At 38.9% G+C, this 22,513-nt stretch overlaps 1 protein-coding gene and 1 non-coding gene across 2 annotated transcripts; both read left to right on the top strand.

Moving 5' to 3' along the window:
• Nucleotides 1-8,384: 8,384 nt before the first annotated feature.
• Nucleotides 8,385-22,513, top strand: kpna4 (karyopherin alpha 4 (importin alpha 3)). Its single transcript, XM_073817409.1, has 13 exons — nt 8,385-8,494; nt 8,635-8,730; nt 8,806-8,891; nt 10,186-10,272; nt 11,994-12,163; nt 13,850-13,894; nt 13,972-14,103; nt 14,214-14,342; nt 15,728-15,832; nt 16,647-16,718; nt 16,796-16,958; nt 20,386-20,480; nt 20,561-22,513. Exons 1-13 carry the CDS (start codon nt 8,385-8,387, stop codon nt 20,657-20,659), a joined length of 1,389 nt encoding a protein of 462 aa, XP_073673510.1. The 3' UTR covers nt 20,660-22,513.
• LOC141285582 (small Cajal body-specific RNA 7) lies at nt 15,338-15,655 on the top strand. The gene has a single exon (XR_012338707.1).

The raw sequence follows: 22,513 nt of genomic DNA, 5'->3' as shown, positions 1-22,513 counted from the left end.
TCAATGTTTTCCACACATTAATTTATTTGTGGTGGCCCGTCACAATATCGAAACTGACCACAGATAGATTTTTCAAAATTCTTTGACTTCATTGAAATGAATGAATTTGCTTTTTTATTATTATTATTATTATTCAGATCAAGCGAAAATTGAAGTTCACTTCCAGAACAAAAATTTAAAGATAATGTGCTCACACCTTGTCATCCAAGATGTTCATGTTGTTCTTCAGTGGTAAAGACATTGTTTTTTGAAGAGGACATTTCAGGATTTCTCTCCATATAGTGGACTTCTATGGTGTGTCTGAGTTTGAACTTCCAAAATGCAGTTTAAATGCAGCTTCAAATTATTCCAAAAGCAGCTGTAAATTATCCCAACTTGAGGAAGAGGATATATAATTTTTTTTTAATGACAATTTATATACTTTTTAACCTTAAATGCTCATCTTGTTTTGCTCTGCCTGAATTGTTCTTTTTCTGCTTCAAGACAGTTAGGGTATGTCGAAAAGCTCCCATCTTATTTTCTCCCTTCAAAATTTCAAATCATTTCAAAATCGACCTTCATTGCTGCAGAAGTGCTGATCCAGTGTTTGCAAAGTGAACATGCAAAGATCAAACACCCTTAACAAAAAAAAGATTTTGAAGTTGAGGGAGAACATGAGATTGGAGTTTTTCAACTACATACCCACCTAACTGTCTTTAACTGGGGAAAGAACAGAGTTCAGGCTGAGCAAGATCAGTGTTTGAGGGAAAAAATAAAATTAATAAATAAATAACCGATTGCTTCGCTAGATAAGACCCGTCCTCAGCTGGTATCCTTTACAACCATATTTGTGATTGTTTGAAGCATTTAAACTGCATTTTGGAAGTTGAAACATGTATAGAAATCCACTATATGGAGAAATCCTGAAATGTTTTCCCCAAAAAACTCTTTCTTTACAACTGAAGAAAGACATGAAACATCTTTAACAATTGGGTGAGTACATTATCTGTAGTGTTTTTTTTTTTTTTTTTGGGCCTGTTATTACACACAACTGGTCAAATGTTTGGAAGAAGTCTTTCCTGCATACCAAGACTAAATGCATTTGATCAAAAAAAATACAGTAAAAGCAGTAATATTGTGAAATATTGCAACTTAAGATTTTCTGTTGAATGTAAAATGCAATTGATTGCTGTGGTCAAAGCTAAACTTCAGCATCATTACTGCAGTCTTGAGTGTCACATTGTCCTTCAGATATCATTGTAATATGCCGATTTGTTGTTCAAACATTTATTGACGTCCGTGTTTTTGCTGTTTAATATTTTTGTGGAAACTGAAGTGTTAAAGTTCACATTTTTAAAATGAACACTTCACAGTTGCCTGATGATGCATGTTATGTAGTGCAGAATCTTAAATATTTCTGCTTGATTTTTCATCTATACAAAGTCCTAATAGTTTATTTTGAATTCCAGCTTTCAGCCTCACTCTGAGTGCTGATTTATTTTTTTTTAATTAAAAATTGTCATTGTGGTGTGTGTGTGAGAAATATTAAGGATTCTGCATATCCGTCTAAAGTAGGGGTGGAACGGTACATGTATTCGTTTCGAACCGAATCGGTACGGGGGTCACGGTTCGGTGCATGAATTTAAACGGAGAATACACGGTATGAAAATAAAAAAAAAACTTGCCTGCAAAATAATTAATGTAATGCGGAACTACTGTTAAATACGCGGGTTCTTTAGGGACAGCTAATATTTATCCCCGCTTTAGCTCTGAAGCTCTGATTGGCGTCGATGCAGCCGAGCTCCGCCTATGTATGCGCTCTATCAGAGCCCGTCTACATTCTCTGGCACTCTGCAATTTTTTGTCAGCTCGACGGTCCATCATTGTGGTCCAGGGATTTCCTGAACTTTGATTTGTCAAGCCCCCATTATTTTGACGCTAATAGAAGAAACAATGCATGGAGACGCATAGGCTTGGAGCTAGAGCGCAGCTGATGGTTGCTTAGAAACGGCAGACGCTTCCGGAGCGCAAGCGCCCGAGCGCTTTGTTGATCAGGAAGAAAGCGAACGGCCCCTTAGATCGCAAGTTTGGGAAAACTTCGCTTTTCCAGTCAGTTACAGTAGTACAGGCGAGAGAGTGGTGGAAAAGACGAGGACTGTGTGTTGCCGTTGTTCAGCGGTTGTTGCTGGGTATGTGAGTGGAAATACATCTAATTGCCTTCTGCATTTTTGTTTTGCTTTTCCCTCCACTGTACCGAAATCATACCGAACCGTGACGTCTGAACCGAGGTACGAACCGAACCGTGACTTCTGTGAACCGTTCCACCCCTAGTCTAAAGCTAAAAGCAGCAAATATGGCAAAACAAACTGAACTTTACGGCTCATTTTCAAGCAGCAGAAACGGAGCGCTAGTTCAGAGCTAGTGCTGTTGCTGGTTCAGAGTTACATTTTAACAATGTAAAATTGCTTTTCTATGCTTTTTTATAGTTGTGATTTCAGTACTACCATCTTAAAAGTAGGCGGTGTGAATCGTCACTGGTTTCAAGATTCAATTAAATTACGATTTTCATCAACCTAAATGCGTCACATTCTCAGTTTTTAGTATTACTGCTAGGGTTGGGTATCGTTTGGGGTTTATTCGATACCGGTGCCAAATCGATACTTTTAAAACGGTACCGGTGCCAAAACGGTGCCTGAACCGATACTTTTACAAAAAGCCACAAAATGGTGGATGACACAAGAATATCTTTTTATTGGACAAAAAAGGTTCTTTAAAATGAAAAATGTATTAAAAGTTTAAAGTATACATTAATATATAAGTAAATACAAAACACAACAATAAAATCTAAGCCACCTAACCCAACTACAATAATTTAACAGCTTCAAATTTCAGCAATTCTTTTGCAGAAATATTACCATATTTGCCTTTCTCTGGCAAAATAGAACACCTCTCCTGACTTACAGTATTGCATGTCCTGGTAAGACTAGGGCAGGGGGCAGGGTTGTGGCTAGAAGGGGTACAGCTCTGACCTGAAACTAACAATGAAATTAATTGTTCTACCTAAAAGATTGTGTGTTTTTTTTAATGTCTACACTTAGCCCTTACTATTATACATAAAACAGTATTATTGTTGTACATTGTGATAAAAATAACGTTAGATTGATGTGCGCATGCCCAGTGTTCAGATCTGCCTCCATTCTAGTCTAAACCTTTTTTCTCTTCCTATAGGTGGAAGGGTGACCAAATTGTTAGTGTAATCTGTTACGTGTCATGTCATGAAATGTTTTTAATACAAAAACTGTCTAATGTGATCACAATTTCATTAAAAAAAATTAAGTTTAGTAAGTTAGGTCTATTAAATGTAATGATTTAATTTCAGACAACAAATAAATTATATAGAGAAAGTGAGCAAAGTATAAACGGAGCTTTTTGAAACTATTTGAAACTCTTTACGAATTAGTAAACCACTTGTAACGGTCTGGGTGTCTGTCCCTTTAAGGCTCGGGTTTCGGGGTATTTCCCTTGCACTGCACTCAAATGTATATGGGAGAGGAATCATCCTCCTAAACGTTTTTTTTTGTTGCTTCTTCCTTTTAATAATAACCCCTTTGTTAATGGTGACTGGCTTCGTGTGGTTATTAAGTAACGCACAGTGATTCACTCTTTCGAATCGCTCCAATCGGATCGCGAATCATTTTAGTGAGAACAGAACTTCAATGTGTGTATCGCAAATCATTTGATTCATTTAGACGATTTACATTAGGACGTAGGAGAGCTTCACGGGATATTTTATCCCAACGGGAATTCAAATAATTCAGCAGAGGCAGGGATGCATAGACTAGAGCAAATCGCGCCCTGCTGATAGTGCCAGCTGATGTCCACAAACTGTCAAACACGGTACATCCCTATGCTTTCAAGCTTATTCCACGTGCCCTCAAATGTTTCATTAAGTTTGACGTGTTTCCCCCTTTACACACAACTGTTGTAAAACATGTGTTGCATGTCGCGTTGTCTGAATCATTTTTTGTGAAATATAGCCACACTTTAGAACATTTAGTTTTTGGCATTTTAAGTTAAGCGTGTTTAATGTAACGTTAGCTAACGACAGACCACCTGCTGCAGTCAGAGCAAGAGTATAGGTTCTGAATTCATGTGCTTCTTGGATGGTTTCATTTCCCGACGATTTGTGCTTTTAATTTGAAATGTGAAAATGGCCAGATGTCTTGGATTTGTATCATCAAAGCTTTCCGACGTTCACGTGAGTTTTCTCATTCAGGAAATAATTTTTCCGATCATTCTGACACCCCATGAATGCAGTATTTAAATTTAACTAGCGATCATGCATGTTGACAAATCAAAGCTTCTTACATCCGTGTCATAGCACCAGAAGACAAATATTTCAAAAGACAGTTCAGACACTTAAGTGGCACCGAAATGAGGCACCGAAATTCGCGTTGTGTTTCGGTCCGGTACATACCGGTTATATGGGTACCGGTGCCGTATTGGCACCGGGTTTCGGTACCCAACCCTAATTACTGCACATGGCTACTTTTTCCTATACATTTTATATCAAATTTTTGCACAAAATTTACTTTATTTTTTATATAAGCAGGCTACATTTTAAAACAATTACTCATTTAAAAGTGTTTAAGTATCCAAAAGTTTACAGACAATGGTTAATGTTTTTTTTTTTACTTTTTCCTCAGCATTACTGCTGTTTAATTATTACTGATGAGATCATAGACAGTGGCCGCTTTAACAGGCTGCATTCAAACGAATGCATAGATCTACTTCAATTTATCAGATGTTTTGTCCTGATCTGAAAACATAACTGACTGTGTGTACAGCAGTTTCAAAAGTATTCGAGAATGCAAGTGCATTTAACCACAGCTGCAATTAAACTTTATGGCCGACAAATACAAAGCGCTGGTGAAAGTCTGTCGGTGCGTGAGTTTTGTGCGTAACAAAAGTAATAAATGAAAGGATATCTAAAGTAAAACACAGCGGGTGGAAGCACACACTGTCAAGCAGTGCGCACGTGTCTCAAAATCTGTGCAACGAAGCCGCCATGTCTGTAGTGCACACGTGCCATATGCTGGGAAAATAAGCTCGGAATTGTTGAAGGGCAAATCGCGATGCATCTGAATTTTTTTTTTTTTTTTAATTTTCTCCCAACCCTAAGTATCCAATGTGTGCAATTAAAAAAAAAAAAAAAAAAAAAAAAAAACTACAAAAAAAAGCCTGGTCAAGTTTCTGTTTGTCTTGTTGGTCAGGGTTCTTACTTCTAGACCAGCAGTTTTTTGGTGCTACTTACAAACCACTTTTCCTGGTTCTGATTTGAAACTGCTCTGGCTCCAAACCAGCACTCAAGCTGTCTTGGTGAGTAAGAGAAACAGACTATACTTGCGTGATTCTAGGGGTGGACGGTACACCGGTATCATAGTTATCACCGGTGTGACATTGCGCCACGACATGGATTTTCTAATACCGTCAATACCGTAATAAATCAATTATGTGCCTTGAACGGCTGTATTTACATCAATAATAGCTAATTCTAAATAATAAGGCACTAAAGTTTAATTTGCCTGCGACTGTTTGTCAATTGCGTGCGCACAAACAGTCGGTGCGTTCACACCAAACGCCAAGCGAGCATACGCATCGTGTCACTCACTCTAGTTTATCCGCGGAAGGTTTCCCCATCACTCGCGCGCATAACACGGCACGATCGTCCTTGGCGGAGATAAATACGATCGCTGCTTTTGTTCCTGTTGTGTAAGTTCTAAATGCACCGGAAAGCGAAACGCCGTCCTGTCTAGGTTCACAGCACAGTAATGTATCACAGACATATCTCACGATTCCTTCTATAATCAAAGTGTAGAGAGTGTAAATAAGAGGCTGATCGCAGTACAGAGAGTGTCGTTGATTATAATTGAGCTTTGTGATATCGCAAACTAAGATGAGGGACAGCTTTTAATATTTTTATGTGAGTTTGTAAATGAGATATTAATTTAATACAGCCGGTAGATAAACAAGAAGTTATTATTAAGTGACTTACTTTGTCTGAGAATAACACTATGCCCGATCTTACTCTGTTTCGTCGTCAAAATGTAATCTTAAAATCATCTAGTGAAATGATTCAATTTCCCATTCATAAAGAGAGTCACTTGAATGAAGCATGTGTTCTAATGAATCAAATGAACAATACAATTCAGTAATCAATTTCAGTGTCTTGCCGCCACCTGCTGGCAGATCCTTTCAGTTATTGAAATCTTAAATACTTGTTTATTCCAAATTTTTTATATAGATTTGATTGCACTCATGGCACCTCTGGGCCTCATTTTCATGGACGACACTATAAAAATGAAGACAGAAATCTTGCTGATCATTATTACTTGCTGAACTATTACTAGCACTACCTCATAGGGGTTTCAGTTCAATGAAGCAAATTGACTTGACTGGAGAAGCCACATCTCAATGGATTCACTCCACCAACTCTTATTCATCAGCATTGAAGGGCCTGAGTTGGACCGTTTCAATGGCCAGAAGGTAGCTGAAAGGTGGCACTCTCAGACAGAAAGGCCTCTGAGACTATCGCTCTAGAACAGAGACAATATTTGTAATCTTCTGATCAAGACCAGGATCATAATACTGTGATATTATACCGTCACCGTTCAAAAGAGGACAAATAACGTGATATTAATTTTTTAGGTCATATCGCCCACCCCTACGTGATTCTGTGCTGTGCCCTTCGGAGGACCTTGATTAGCTGGTTTGTAAGTGTTTAGTTGGCCCTCCAGGAGCAGGATTGGATACTCCTGATTTAAAGGCCTGTTTACACATGGCAGCTGTGTTTTCTTTGATTAGATGGTTATATGATCGTAAAAGGCCAGGATTAAATGGTCTCTCAATCGAGACCGATTGCAATCCAATCTCATAAACCTCTTCAGGCGGTGATTTGAGATGCAACTGGACAAGTATAACTGCATCTGGTTGTTGAAGCCATGTATTTAAATTGTACTCATCCCAAAATGGCAAAAAAGAGCGAGTTACGGTTAGCGACTCCTGGTAGCCAGAGTTCACAATCTTTCTGCGACATGCGTTCTTCAGACATGGTCCACTGTAGATGAGTCTCTTTTCAGCACAGGCATGCAAACCAATGCAATTGAAACTAGCTGTTTGGCATTGCATCTTCAATCTGTGGTATCTTTTCATGTTCACCAGTTCAACTTCATTAAAAGTTGTGAATGCTAAATTCTCTCTCGTGCTGGTGATGCTCTCAACTGTTTTTGATCTTGAGCTAGCTGATATGCAGTGACGGTTGTTGAGGGATGGGAACTCTGTTGAATTTGCAGGGAGCTGAAGAACTGATTTGTTTTGGGGAGGCACGTTTATATTGATAAGTGTAAATTAGGGATGCACAAAATGGAAATTCCTGGCCAAAGACCGATTACTGAACACGTTTTAATTTTAGTTTTTTCCAACCATTGTTTAAATTAAATGGGCAAAATGTGCTTCTTACGGTTTTATGCTTTTCAACAAAAACAATTACAAACTATTTAAAAATATTTACTTAAAACTGAACATTAACGTTCTAGTAGACATAGCCTACCAACGAAGCACAATTTAACTTACAACTTCGTCAGGCGTGGGTTTTTTTTTTTTTTGTCTTTATTTTACAAAACAACAGTGTAATCACAATGCTAACATTTATGAATGTTGACTTACGTTGGCAGAAACCCACAAAAAGACCTCAGTCCTACTTTTTGCTGACAGCGGCAGATTCCTGAATGATTCTCATCTTTGGACTTTGAATCCTGGCTAAGGAGCTGCTGCAGCGCTGTCAGAATAAATACAATTGGTGCGCGTTTTAGACAAAACGTTATGTAGTTTATGTACTAATGGTTTAAGGCAATTTCAGTCATATAGTAACCAGCAACAACCAGCCCTTTCTCTTCTCAAGACATACGATGCGCTTCTAAACAGTTTCTCTGTCGGTGCTTGGAATGATTTTTGCATCTTTCTCTGGCAGTTTTAAATGCTTTTTAAATACACTGCCCACGTTTGCTGCATTAGTGCGCTCCTCTATTTGATTGCGTCACATCATTGTTAAAAATTTTTTTCCTCCTTTTCACTTATTTGGCTGAATTTCGGTTGCCAAACATTTGTTGCATCCCTAGTGTAAATGAGCCGTAAGTGAGATGCTCACCACACTCTCTATGTATTTTTCACCTATCAGCGTGCCATAGATTGAATTAAAAAAAAAAAAAATTAAGATTTTCACTGACTCAGTGAATCTTTCTGGATTTCCTCCATTGACTGAATATTTAAGGCTCAATGACCTGGATTTTTCATGAGTTTCACCCTTATAGTTGTTACCTGTCTTGGTGAAATGGCTTGTACACAACATGCATTTTGTTTTGTCTTCATATAATAAGGCATTTGATGATTGTGAATGTTTACAGAATGCAACCAGTGATAACCAGGGCATTCAGTTGAGCGCTGTTCAGGCCGCCAGGTGAGTAACTGCTTATCATCGTCATGAAGTTTCGTAATGGCAGTCAAGTGTTTAGTAATAGTTTCCTGACTGCTTGTATGTTTGCTGTAGTATGTGACTTGTGTGCTTGTGTGACGCATCCTGTTGACCTCTTCTTGCAGGAAGCTGCTGTCAAGTGACCGCAACCCTCCCATAGACGACCTGATCAAGTCTGGTATTCTGCCCATCCTGGTGCACTGTCTGGATAGAGATGACAAGTAAGACCTGTGCCATGTGACTGAATGAGTCATTGTGTTAGGAGTCCATACTGATCTTTTGTTTTTGCTCTGCAGCCCATCTCTGCAGTTTGAGGCGGCCTGGGCTTTGACCAACATCGCATCGGGCACATCTGAGCAGACTCAGGCTGTGGTGCAGTCAAGTATGTATACTCGATGCTCTCTGCACTCATGTTTGTTTAGTACTTGGTTTTCAGAATCCTGGGGCCGGATTCACGCACATCTTAAGAAATAAATCAAGCCATTTCTTATGATAAATTCTAATTTTGTAAGAAAGTTCTCAAATATGTTCTTAAGAACTTTTTTTTTTTTTTCTCAAGAAGAAAATGATACATCATTCTAAAGGGTCTGTCTTAAGCTTCGGCGATCTGTTTTATTCATTTTTGTGCCCTCATCGGATTGAACGCTTCCGGTATGTGTGTGCGCTGCTACAGCAAACGCGTCCTGCGCATTAATATGCACTAAATACAACCACAGGTTATGTCGTATTTATAGACCAATTATCAGCCTACCTCACACATACGTCATGCTGGTTCAACTGCGCATGTCTGTTGCAAAAGACGTCCGGAAGCGCTATAATGCCGCGTTCCAGGCAACCCGTTACTCGTGTTTTTCCAACCTTCTACCCGTGAAAGTGCACCCGAACAGCAGTCAAACCTGTGACTTCCCACTCGTGAACTCGTACTAGATGGATGTACTCCCAGTTCCGAGCTCTGACATAACATAGCCTGCGAATCCACTATGTCAGCACCTACGGGTGCGGTGTTTATGCAAGTGGTACACAGTGAAAAAATAGACTTTAGGACAGTATAACGTTGCAAACAAATTAATAATAATGTAATAATAATTAATGCGCTCAGGCAGTTTGGGGTGACTTGCCTGGATGAACGCTACAAAGTTGTGAGTCGTGATTTGCAAGCTTATGAACCTGCCTGGAACGCAGCATAAAACCCGAAAGAAAAATTAGAAAAAGAAAAGACAACCGTGAAAATGTCAGTGGGTACACGGCTAGTCTCGTAAACTTGGCTAGTAACGTTAGAACTTGGGTAATAAGTTATAGCGAACTATTCTACTGTCAATCACTAACGTTAGAATACACTTTTTGAACAGGAGATGTATCCATAGACTTCAATAGTCCCGACTTCGTCCCTTCTGTCTTTTCCTACTCAACACAGTGTGAAATAAACAAAAGCAATGCAAAACTTAAATATTAGAGGTCAATATTGTCTCTTTGCTTGCTACATTCTTAAGAATGTTTTGTGAATCTGGCCCTTGGATCCATGTTCAGTAATTGGCCTTTGGCCCAGTGTGTAGTGTTTTCATATTGGTGCATCCCTACATTAAACCGTTGTATGTGAGAGTTAGCTACAGCCAAAGTGTAAATATGTGAGATGTGTATGTGTGAGTCTCATTCTTTGTCTGCATGTTCATGTGTAGATGCTGTTCCTCTGTTCCTGCGGCTGCTGCATTCTCCCCATCAGAACGTGTGCGAGCAGGCAGTTTGGGCTTTGGGGAACATCATCGGTAAGTGATTAACTCTCTACTGTAGCATTATTATCATCTGATGGGATTTGCCAACTGGCCCTTATCAAAGATCCAGTGTGTAGCGTTTTAAGTTTCTGATGGTAGGTCATTGGCACACCATTCGTCTCAGTAGCTGTTAGGGATGCTCGTTTCGGTTAATTTTCCTGACCGACAACCGCTGCTCATTATTCGAACATTAACCGTTAACTGATAAAATTAGAATAAATTATTTTAAAAAGTAGAATGCACAAGTATCTGTGATGCACAAATACAAGCAAATGTTTTTTCAACGTGCAAACTGCAGCATACGGAGCAACAAAAACTGTATTCACATCAAATTATCACGCATCAGCAGCGCTTCTGAGAACAGAAAATCAGAATAAAATATATAAAAAAGAATTAAGCCTACACTATATATATATATATATATATATATCTATATATATCTATCTCTATCTATATATATCTATCTCTATCTCTAATTAAGACAAAACTAAAACACACTGAATCCTTCTATGCATTTTGAAGAACTGTACCGGTCTTGTTCTTCCCGTCGGACATAAGCGTACATAGCAGGCCAGCCTATACCTCCGTGTACCTAGTTTTAAACATGTCGACATGCTGTACGGATAGACTGGACGCTGTCTTTTAACTGTTAGATCCGTGACAAACACCATCACAAATCCTTTCAATTTGCGGTTTGGGAGTTCTCATCCACTGGTCATATGGTGTAAAGACACATGTTTTTACAGAGTTCAGCAATAGCCAATCACAGACATATCTGTTGATTTAATGGTTGTATTGGCCATTCGGAGGCGGCTAAATTTACAATCCACTGACCACCCAAAGTGCCGGTTTTCAGTTCTGTTGATTTCTACACGTTTGTGAACTCTCTCATTAAAACGAGATTAATTGTGCAGTGTAAAGGTTATTTTATTTTTAACTGTGGGATTGCGATGAACAGTAAATGAGTGACCGCTTTCTGTAAGGGGAGCGCCTATTGCGCACTTTCTAGGCTATAATCCATTCAGAATTTGAATACATTCACTCACGGATTCACTCTCTGATAACCCAATATATCGCCACTTGCCATTGTGTTGCATATACTACATCAGTTAAGTGAAGAAGCAGGTGTTTACTCAGCGAAATATGCCTGTACAGCCACACTGCACTTGCCTGTGAGCAAACATAACTTGCGTATAGCATTATTTTTTCTTTCACCATGCAGCGAACGTAAAAAAAAAATATATATAAAAAAAAAACGTTTAACTGATAGTAATATTTGGTTAACGTTTAAACGGTCAATATGAGCATCCCTAGTAGCTGTTTCTCATCCTGATTGTCATGTGATTCGACATGTTCACACTCATGGTGTGGAGTGAATATGAATTGGTTTGTCTAACATGGGGATGCCCAAACTTGGTCCTGAAGGACTGGCATCCTGCAGAGTTTAGCTCCAAGCCTAATTTAACACGCCTGTACCAGCTAATCAAGCTCTTACTAGGCATACTAGAAACTTACAAGCAGGTATATAGAGGCAAGTTGGAGCTAAACTATGCGGGACATCGGCCCTCCAGAACGGAGTTTGGGGACCCCTAGTCTAACGCCATCTAAAGCTGCTCTTTGTGTGGGTGTTCGTGTTTCGCTGTGTTTGGTGTCATGATCATAGGCTGATGGGATAGGAGTGCTGTGTCAGATGAATGATCGCTGTGCTGTTACAGGTGATGGCCCTCAGTGCAGAGATTACGTCATCAGTCTGGGTGTGGTTAAACCGCTCCTGTCCTTCATCAGCCCCTCCATACCCATCACCTTCCTCCGCAACGTCACTTGGGTCATGGTCAACCTGTGCCGCCACAAGGACCCGCCCCCGCCCATGGAGACCATCCAGGAGGTATGAATGTGATGCATCTGTGATCTTAGAGTAAGCTTGTACCTGAGTGTTAGACAGGAAGTGCATGACTTTACCTCTGATAGTCTCTGTCCCTGTCTGCAGCAGCTGCTAACAGCTGACAGGTGGAAAGTCTTCAGAACTTTGAGATCTGGTCGCTTAAACATGTTCGTAGTTTAAATGCTAGTGCAGCTTAGCCAACTGCACAATTGACCATTGCTGTAAAACATGTTTTAAACTTGCTAATTAGATTCTGCTGTTCTGCTAGCTGGTTTTCAGGTCTCTCTCCATCTGCACTCTCCTAATTAGGGCTGCACAATAAATAACTCATAGTGTGGTCGCCTTATTGCAGTTGTTTCAAACCTTATTAGTTGTAGACATTGATACAATGAAGGTTAATCATTTTTAAATTTAATTTTTTTTTTGTGTGGTGAACATTGGCATTATTGCCATAATATAATTTTTTTTTTTTTTTTGTTACACTGCAGCTCTAATCACAGTATTTGCAGTATGCTTATCCACATGCACTGATTTGCTGCTGACCCTCCCCTCATCAGGGCTCTACACTTTCTTTCAACTTAAAAATTTTAAGAGCATAGTCAATCTCAAGAGCACCTTCTAATTCATTGATTCTCAAACTTTTTATACCAAGTGCCACCTGAGAAAATATTTGGCTCTCCAAGTACCACCATAATGACCAGCAGTAATATACAGTAGCGCTGTAGGCCTAACTGTTCAACTACAGCTGTGGACAGTTTTAAAACAAGGTACTCTTATTCCTAATAAGAATATTTATTGTCAGCCACTGTAGTACTGTAAATGCACAGTTTGAACATTAACACTGCACAGTGCTTACAAACAGGTAAATAAAAACATAAATGATTAAATGAAAAGGTGTTGCACCTAAAAGTTAAATAAAACTGTACTGTACATGTAAATGAGAAAATATTGTGTTTTAACATTAATTTATATTTAATTTAGGGATTCCTTTGTGTAATCTGATCAAAAATATGCCTTCCCATTGACTTCCCATGATAATTGGCTCCTTAAAGTGGTTTACTGGGGAATGTTGTTTTTACCTTTGTAATAATAGCGTTTTTGGCAACTTTATTAGTATGTCATATTTAAGCTTTTAAAAATGTATAATTAAAACGACAGAATAAGAAGTTGCCAATCAAATGAAACCAGTATTGACAATTTGTACTACAGAGGTGGGACAGAAGAACATAAGCGGCTTGTAGGTGCATGTTCATGCTGTGTTTGTATATAGATGCACAGCAGCTCCGTTGTGACTTTTCAGACAGTTTTTGTTGATGAAATGGAGCAAAATCAGACCAAAGTGTTATAGTCAGGCAATGTAAGTCACTTCATCACTAGGGCATTATTAAATCAATATCTCATTTACAAACTTTCTTAATCATTAAAAGCTGCCACTCATCTTCATCGTAATCTCACAAAGTTCCAGTATAATTAACGAAGGTCTGTATACTGCACAATCAATCTCTTATTTACACTCTCTACACTTTATGAAAGGATTTGTCAGACATATCATATTCATAGTCTCACGCAGTAGTTTTCGGTTGCACTGTAAGCCCTTCTCATCAGTCATTGGAGACTCTAATAGCAGAAGTTAATGTGCATCTGTCTCTGTTTGTTAATGGTGATGATCATGTGCCTTTCTTCATACAGATTCTTCCTGCCCTGTGTGTGCTCATTCACCACACCGATGTCAACGTAAGTGCTGCTCTTGAGTTTTTGTCTGTAAATGCACCGCTCTGTTGCAGACGGGTTAAACTCTGTGTTCCCTGCAGATCCTGGTGGACACAGTTTGGGCTCTGTCCTATCTCACCGACGCTGGCAATGAGCAGATCCAGATGGTCATTGATTCTGGGATTGTACCGTACCTTGTCCCCTTACTGAGCCACCAAGAGGTCAAAGTTCAGGTATGGAAGAACATCTTGTATTGGTGTCACTTCAGAGACGTGCCCCAAATCTGTTTTTCTGCACTCATTTAGCTTGAGTAATCTCTAATGTTCTCCTGTTATGACTGTAGACGGCAGCTCTGCGAGCGGTGGGGAATATTGTGACAGGAACCGATGAACAGACTCAGGTGGTGCTCAACTGTGATGCTCTGGGTCACTTCCCAGCCCTCCTCACACACCCAAAAGAGAAGATCAACAAGGTAACATGAGCCCATGTGAACATCCTCTGGTTGCATTTCATCCCCAAATCTCGAACAAATTGTTTGTAAGGGAATAAATTAAGAGTTTAATTCTGCTCACTAGGGCTGAGAAATTAATCGAAATTTTGAATTCTGCTTCAAACTATTATTAAAATATAATTATGTAGATAAAACTATTATTGCTTCCGATTCCGCCCCCTTTGTGTGCTTTTGCTCTATAAAACAATTTCACATGTAAATTGCATAAAATGGGACGTGCTTTATTAATGTTTGTTGTGTTTTTAAAAGCACGAAAGAGATTTTGCACTGTTCTCTGCATGCGCTCAGAGACGGAACAGAACATGGACAAGTAAAGATCCGTGCCTAAATGGTCAAATACATTCAAATTTCAAAATGCGGCGTTTGGTGATTATTCGTGTAAACCCTCATTGGCGATGTCTGAAATTAACGTAAATAGTTGAGAATGAAAATACGTGTGTAACGGTATATTGGATCCGTGCAGCTCTTAAAGTGTCCACATGGAATATTCCCTCTGTCTTTGTTTAACATTAAACACAGAGATGGCAATCACTCAGCCACTCACAGTTTTTAAGAAACTAAGCATGTTTAATTTTTATGGTGAAGACTATGCTGTTTTATTTTACATTTCAATTAATTACATTCAATTTAAAAAAAACAACTTATTTGTATCTTTTTTTTTTTCTGTTGTATTGCTATCTTTAAATGAATCTATCATAAGTTCCGCACCCACTCATAATTGTGTTAAATAAAAATAATAATTACAATATTGACAAATAATCATGACTATGATCTGACATAATCAAGCAGCCCTACTGATCACCGTATTGGGAGTTTTGAGGGTTTATTTTTAGTGTGTTAAAGCTTTTTATGGCAAGTACTATTTTCTTAGAAAAATGTTTCTTGTTTATTTCGGGGTGAAATGCAAATCTGTGGATGCTTTTAAATATCAAGGCATAAATGAAGTGCTTTCTTGTTGGATATGATGACAGCTGAGGTGTGGCGCTGGCTTGAGTGACAGTTGAATACAAACAGCAACAGTGTTTAGATTAACTTTTTTAATGTTTAAAATAGTTAAACTCAGGTGTGTGTGTGTGTGTGGCTGATGTGTGGGGGTGTCAGAGATCAGTGATCAGTGCTGATACAGGAGTGCATCTGAGGCGGACCGCTTACACTGAGGCTTCTCTGCGGTCTGGCTGATGATTAGAGCCTCAGTATCATCCTCGCCTTCGGCCGCCAGCGCCACAATCTCGGCAGGGCCAGAGACCCGTCTCACGCCCTGCGATCTGATCCGACCGCTTGTCTCTCACAGAATGTCATCAGCTCTGATGCTGGTGTAATGAGTTTTGTTTGTTATACTTTCGCAGGAGGCCGTGTGGTTCCTGTCCAACATCACAGCAGGGAACCAGCAGCAGGTTCAGGCCGTCATTGATGCCAATCTAGTGCCCATGATTATTCTGCTGCTGGATAAGGTGGGTGACCTGAGCTCTCGTCATTTGAAGTAACTGAAAACAGTGGCATGTAGATCTCAGTGTGCTAATTATAGCATATAGTCTTTGCTGTGCTGTTACAGGGTTTCCGCGGGACATTAAAAAGCATTAAAATTCGTTAAATTGATTCTGCAAAAATTAAGGCCTTAAGTGGCTTTAAAAAGCATTAAATTGTTTTATACGGGTATTAACTTTAGTGTTGAAGAAACAAATATTACCAGTTTATCTTGAATATAGCCTGTATAATTAATAACTTTGATTCTCTGTCGTGGAGTATGATAAACACGGAACCAGTGTGGTAATTGCTTCTGGCCAGTCCAATTGTGTGACAGGCTTTTTAAGAGCGGCTGACTGTGATGTGGAGGGGAAAAAAATAAAGCGGAAAAATGGGGAAAGTGCAAATTCCAGAAAACATGGCTGGATGAACAATTTAAGACATGGTTGCAGCCTGTTGAAGGTCAAAATGGAGAAGGATTTTGTAATGTTTGTAAGAGGGTGTTTAAGTTGGGTACAATGGGAATCAACACTGTTAAATCACACATGATGTCCGGGGGACACAAATCGGCACTAAAAGGCAGACAGTAACTACTACAACTAGTACCATTACTACCAGTACTACAACAGCCCCTGCTAGTCACCACCACTTCATATGGCATTAAAAATGTTAGAAATGGCATTAAAAAGAGCATTAAATAAGATTTGAAACTCCTGCAGAAACCCTAGGTAGAGAATGGTGAATGTTTACTAGTATTGACTGATTCTAGACCTCATTATAACACAATGCTGTGTCTCGCAGGGAGATTTTGGCACTCAGAAGGAGGCAGCGTGGGCCATCAGCAATCTCACCATCAGTGGCAGAAAGGATCAGGTGTGTTATTCATTCGTGTTCACGTGATTGTGTGTAAACGAGGGTCAGTATTCAGATGTTGCGGTGTCTTCCTGTAGGTGGCGTACCTGATCCAGCAGCAGGTGATTCCTCCCTTCTGTAACCTGCTGATCGTGAAAGACGCTCAGGTGGTGCAGGTGGTTCTGGACGGGCTCAGTAATATTCTCAAGATGGCTGATGATGAAGCAGAGACCATCGCCAACCTCATCGAGGAGTGTGGAGGTGAGCAGAGACTTGTGATTGGACCTCCAACACAAACACCGGCAGCTTTACCAGTCAAGTGTGTTTGATAGGTTAGACATACAAATGTTGAGAGCTGAGGTGCTGTAGGACCAGGAATGAGAAACTGCTTTTAGTAGACTTGTGCAATGATGAACTTTAATCTAACTTAAGGACTACATACTGCACTATTTAAAAACGTAATACAAAATTGGTCCAAAGTCAGAGTTGAAAACTACTTTGAATCTTTTTATAATATCCAAGATACACATTTCTAGTTATTTGCAGTTATTTCTCATATATTGTATTTTCAGGAAGTTTTGGAATATTTGTCCTCTCCCCAAGTTTGTCATCACCAAAACACCATAATAATAATAATAATAATTTAATTATAAGGGTAATATTAACCTATTAAGATTTGGATTACATCTGGATTGTTTATTTACTTCTGAAAAAATGTATTTACAATTCCATTTGTAACAATATTACAAATGTAATATATAAGATTTGTATGTTAAATTTATTTTTTCTTTGTAAAAGGCAAAAAGTTGATCATACCAATTTCAAAGTTAAGGATTCATCAGTTTGAATATAAATTTGAACCAAAAAGTGTAACATCTTAGTTGATTTAGTATACTATATTTTTGACAAAACATCCAGTAATGCTTTGGTCGGGACCACATTACATTACTTGCATATGAAAACGTAATAAAATACAAAAAATGTGCATAACTGCACTAAAATGATTTCCCTTAAATATGAAGAGTATTTAAAAGAAAAATATAAAATGATTATATAACTTATTTTATGACTTTTCATAAGTTGAAGTTTTGGGGTTAGGGTTCAGAATAGCCACCTCTGAATTGAAAGTAACCAATAAAAGATGGTTGTGTATGAATCTATTAAGCTTAATGATATTTTAAATATTTTGGTGGATTTTAATGGGTAATAGAAGGATCTTTAATAAACCTCTAAGATTTGAATTCTTTAAACCTTTTTAAATTTTTTTTTTTTTGGGGGGGTTGTGGGACAGCAGTTTGCGCACGTTCTGTAGAATAGCTCATAAGTTTTTTTTTTTTTGTTTTTTTTTTTTTGTTTTTTTTTGTAATTTTCAATGTATTAGCCGTTAGGGCTGGGTGGTATACCTTTTCATACCGAATACCGTTTTTGTTTTTTAATATTCATTTTTCATATAACCCAATACCGGTGAGTGTGTGCGTACAAAGCGCTGGGTAGGGCTGCTCAATTTTGGCAAAAATCATAATCACGATTATTTTGGTCAATATTGTAATCACGATTATTTAAACGATTATGACAGGCTCAAACTTTACACAGTGATTAATTTAAAGATAGCAATACAGCGAGAAAAAGATACAAATAAAACTGTTTTAAAAATACTGAATACTTTTATGCAAGTCTAAAGTAGTCTAACAATACTACAGAAATTGAATTTGAATGTAAAATAAAACAATGTCTTCACTTTAATAGTTAAACATGCTGTGTTTCTTATTAAAACTAAAAACGACCTTCATTCAAGAGCAGTGAGTGATGTTTCTCGTATAAAATGTATTTTTACATTTTATTCATATTAGGCAGAGAGACGCCAAAAGGAATATCATGTGTTGCCGCTTTAACCACACGGACCCATTATACTGTTACGCACGGATTTTCATTCTCAACTGTTTGTTCATTTAAGACATAACTGACAAGAGTTTACATGAATAATCACCAAGCCCCTCATTTAGAAATATTTTTGCGTGTATTTGACCGTTTAGGTGCGCACCTTGAGCTAAAAGATAACTTTCATGTCCGTGTTCCGCTCCGTCTCTGAGCGCATTAACAAAGGACAGCGCAAGTTCTTACGTGCTATTAAAAACACAACATCAAAGAAACATTAATAAATCAATCACGTCCCATTTTATGAAAGCCACCTTACATGATTTAGCTGATTTGCATGTGAAATTTGGCTTTTATGGAGGAGCGAAAGCGCACCACTGGTAAGGGGGCAGAGTGGGGCGCAATAATCGTTTCATCTCGATTACCGCATTTTCATGATCGTTTGAAGCAGAAATCGAAATCGAAACCGAATTTCGATTAATTGCACAGCCCTAGCGCTGGGAACAGGTATGTTGATGCAAACAGAAACCGCAGCTTGCACGTGCTTGTCTGAAGCAACACATCTGCGGTGTGGCCGTATTTCAGTATATCTGAGAAAGACCCAGGGTTAGTGATTTGCAAAACTTGTAATGCCGACATTTTATTCTTAAATGTGGGGACTGAAAGACAAGAATTGCGATGAAACTTCAAAAGGCTATCCATTGAATAAATGAGCGCTGCACGTTTCAAAGGCATTTGTTGCGCTACTTTGTGTACCATTCTGACAGCGCCTCCTGCTGGAAGACTCGTGTAAATGTGAACTCATGGATCCAAAAGATAATGTGTTATAAAAATTTAAACAACTTAAAGGCAGTAAAATATATGTATATGTTATTTAAGTAATATAATACTTGATTGATAATAATTGTTTAAATTGATATAGTAGGTTTTTTTTTTTTTTCTTTGAAACTTCAACATTAATTTATGCATTTGCAATGCCTTGATTCTAGTAAGATTTAGTACACAGTCATAGCCATAAATGCAATGGTACTAATAATTGGCATAATGTTTTCGGTTTCGGCCAAGAATTTTCATTTCAGTGCATCACTACATCATATGTAAATGTGGTCAGGCTAAAGTTGTAGCCGCAGGAGGCAACACAAGCACATTTGCTTCACCACCTCCTCCACCTGGAATATGAAGAATGCACAAAGTGTTGTGTATTTTGACTGCAAGTCATGAATTCTGATTTCTTCATTACAATTATGAGTGCCACTGTCACTTCTTTGTGAACAGCAGCATTTTGTGAGACCAATCAAACCTGGGTTAATACTAGTCCGGTCAATGTAAGCCAATATACTGCAGTAATTATTCTCTAATTTATTAGGAAATGTGGTTAACACCTAGACATGCATGAAGAAAAAAGAAATACCGTGATATAAATGTTTGGTCATACCGCCCAGCTCTATTAGCCGTCTTTTGACATGCATCAAGGTGAAACGAATTAAGAAAAAAAAGTTATTGCCTGCATGGGGGAAGTTCTGAATGTCAGCTCAATTAGAAATACGAGTGGTGTTAAAAAGGACTGAATGATTGAGGTCTGGTGTGTCAAATAAGTATTATTTTCTGATGACTTTACGGAAAATAGATTTAAAAAAGATTTAAAACCTCTAGACAGTTTTGCAACAAGGATGCAGCAGTTTCACAAACCACTCTTAACTCTAAAGATGAACTTATTTGTGAAAAAAGGTCAAAATTAAAAGTCTTAAGCCTTGTTTTTTTCTTTTATTGTGGCAAGTGTTTTTGAGGATCCTAATTATCATTTGTTGCTCAGGTTTGGAGAAAATCGAGCAACTGCAGAACCATGAGAATGAGGACATCTACAAACTGGCTTATGAAATAATCGATCAGTTCTTCTCATCTGATGATGTAAGTATTCATCGTTTGTGATCAGTTGTTGAAGCTCTTATTCTTGTTCTTACAACTGTTATCGCTTTTCTGTCTTTCAGATTGACGAGGACTCCAACCTGGTCCCCGAAGCGATCCAAGGAGGAACGTACAGCTTCAATTCTTCAACCAACGTGCCAGCAGAAGGGTTCCAGTTCTAGACGTGACGGGGAAATCTGGAGTTTTGTTTGTGATGCAGCACTCTGTTCAACATTAAAAATAATTAGAGAGAAAGCGAGCGAGAGAGAGCGCGAGAGAGTGTGAGAAATATTAGGTCCGTTGTGCTTGGCTGATGGGATCCAGCTGCATCTAAATCCAAGAGAAATTGAGTGGAGTTCCTTTGGCCTTCTGAAGGAAGCGTCCGGACGGCGTTTGAGATGGCTTTGAGTGGATGCGAGTGAGAGTGAGTGGCTGACTACTACGTTTCAAAACACGACCATCTAAACCGAACGCGTGTCTTTTCAACAAAACCAAACCGAAACCAATGGGAATAAACCAAGACGTCTCACGTGAATTTATCTGAGGTAAGGACGCTAAAGGAGAACCTCACCACCAACGCCAACAACAAAGAGACACAAACACACTTCTGAGAGGTGGTCTGAGGCGCGCGTGTGTATGAGAGCGTGTGTGTGTGTGTGCGACTGGCCCCTGAGCTGAGGGGCCGCCTTCATCTGACGTGCTGGAGAACGGACCCAGCAGACCAGAGCCCTCTCCCTGCACGCTAGCGGCGTCCCGCGGCCCAACGGCGCCTCATTGTTTTGCTGCGTGTGCGCAAGTGAATGGACGAGACGGTGTGAGTGCTTGACTGACTGATGAAACGCAGGACTGAATGTATCGAACGCAGCGAGTCGACATCGAAAAATCAACCGGCGTGTGGAAGGTGACCAATCTGGGAATTCAACGGGAAATTGTGGAATAGCCTGGAAAAGAAGGCTAAATGAATGAATAATTATTAAAAAACAAAAAAACAAAAGCAAATCACCTTCAATGGAATGACTGGACATCAGTGGTCTAAAGAAGACAATGTCGTGACTTTAATTTTCCCTTTCCTTTTAAATATTATTTAGTGTTGATGACACTGGACTGAGCTTTGGGTGTTGGAGCAGAGTTGCGTCGAGGAGGTCGTTTTGTTTTCCCCCTGCCTTTTTCGTTTCCGCTTTTATTTTTCAGTGCTGGTGTAAATACATGTAATACACATTGTGCACTGTTGTACCTTTGCACAGACCTGGGCTATTGTACATTAACCGCTCTGCTTTCATGATGAGTTTCCCCCCTTTTCTGTTCTCGGGCATAAATCCAGCACCATCTGCGGCCCGACCGCTTTGAGCCGTACGTGATCATGTGGGGAGGTGTTTTATGTGTGAGAGGTTTCGGACATATCCTTTGCATGTGCTAAACTGCAGCATAGTTCATTTTAGTGGGTTTTAGTTTTGTAAGTGTAAGCTGTTATTTTTTTTTTCTTTAGTTTTAAAAGTACCTACTGTAATGTTTGTGACTTATCATTTTTTTTTGTTTTTTTTCCCATTAATGCCCCTCACCGTTCTTGACCGACAAGCAATTCTACAGCGTTTTGCACATTGCAGCATTTGGAGGTGTGTGAACATTAGCGAGATGGACTAAACTTAAACTCCTACTTGTAGTGCAAATGCAGAGTCCATCTTTATATGTAGATATATTCGCGTTCAGTGTTGAGCGACATGTCCCGTGTCTCTGGCGGACTCTGTCGTGCCTTCATCCCAAAGCACGTGCAGATGACGGTCTGAAAGCGCTGTTTCCCACTTATAGGTTTACCATCCTTTTGTTTCTTAATTTTAGTTGACTGTAGAGCTGTCTCTGTTTTGCATAACCTCTTGATGGCTATATTATGTTTTCTTTACAGCCCACCCTCCCCAACAGCATTCCTTGTTTGCAAATATGTAGTTTCAAAAGAAGAAAAAATAGATGGTATACCTATCCTGTTGGACATAGACTACAGGCTCTGTACCTATTCAAATAAATATTCAAATGTGTCACAA

The sequence above is a fragment of the Garra rufa genome, chromosome 14 (genome assembly GCF_049309525.1).
Source record: "Garra rufa chromosome 14, GarRuf1.0, whole genome shotgun sequence".
In the NCBI taxonomy this organism is placed as follows: Eukaryota; Metazoa; Chordata; class Actinopteri; order Cypriniformes; family Cyprinidae; genus Garra; species Garra rufa.
The sequence above is the reverse complement of the archived record's forward strand: the minus strand, read 5'-3'. Positions and strand labels throughout refer to the sequence as shown.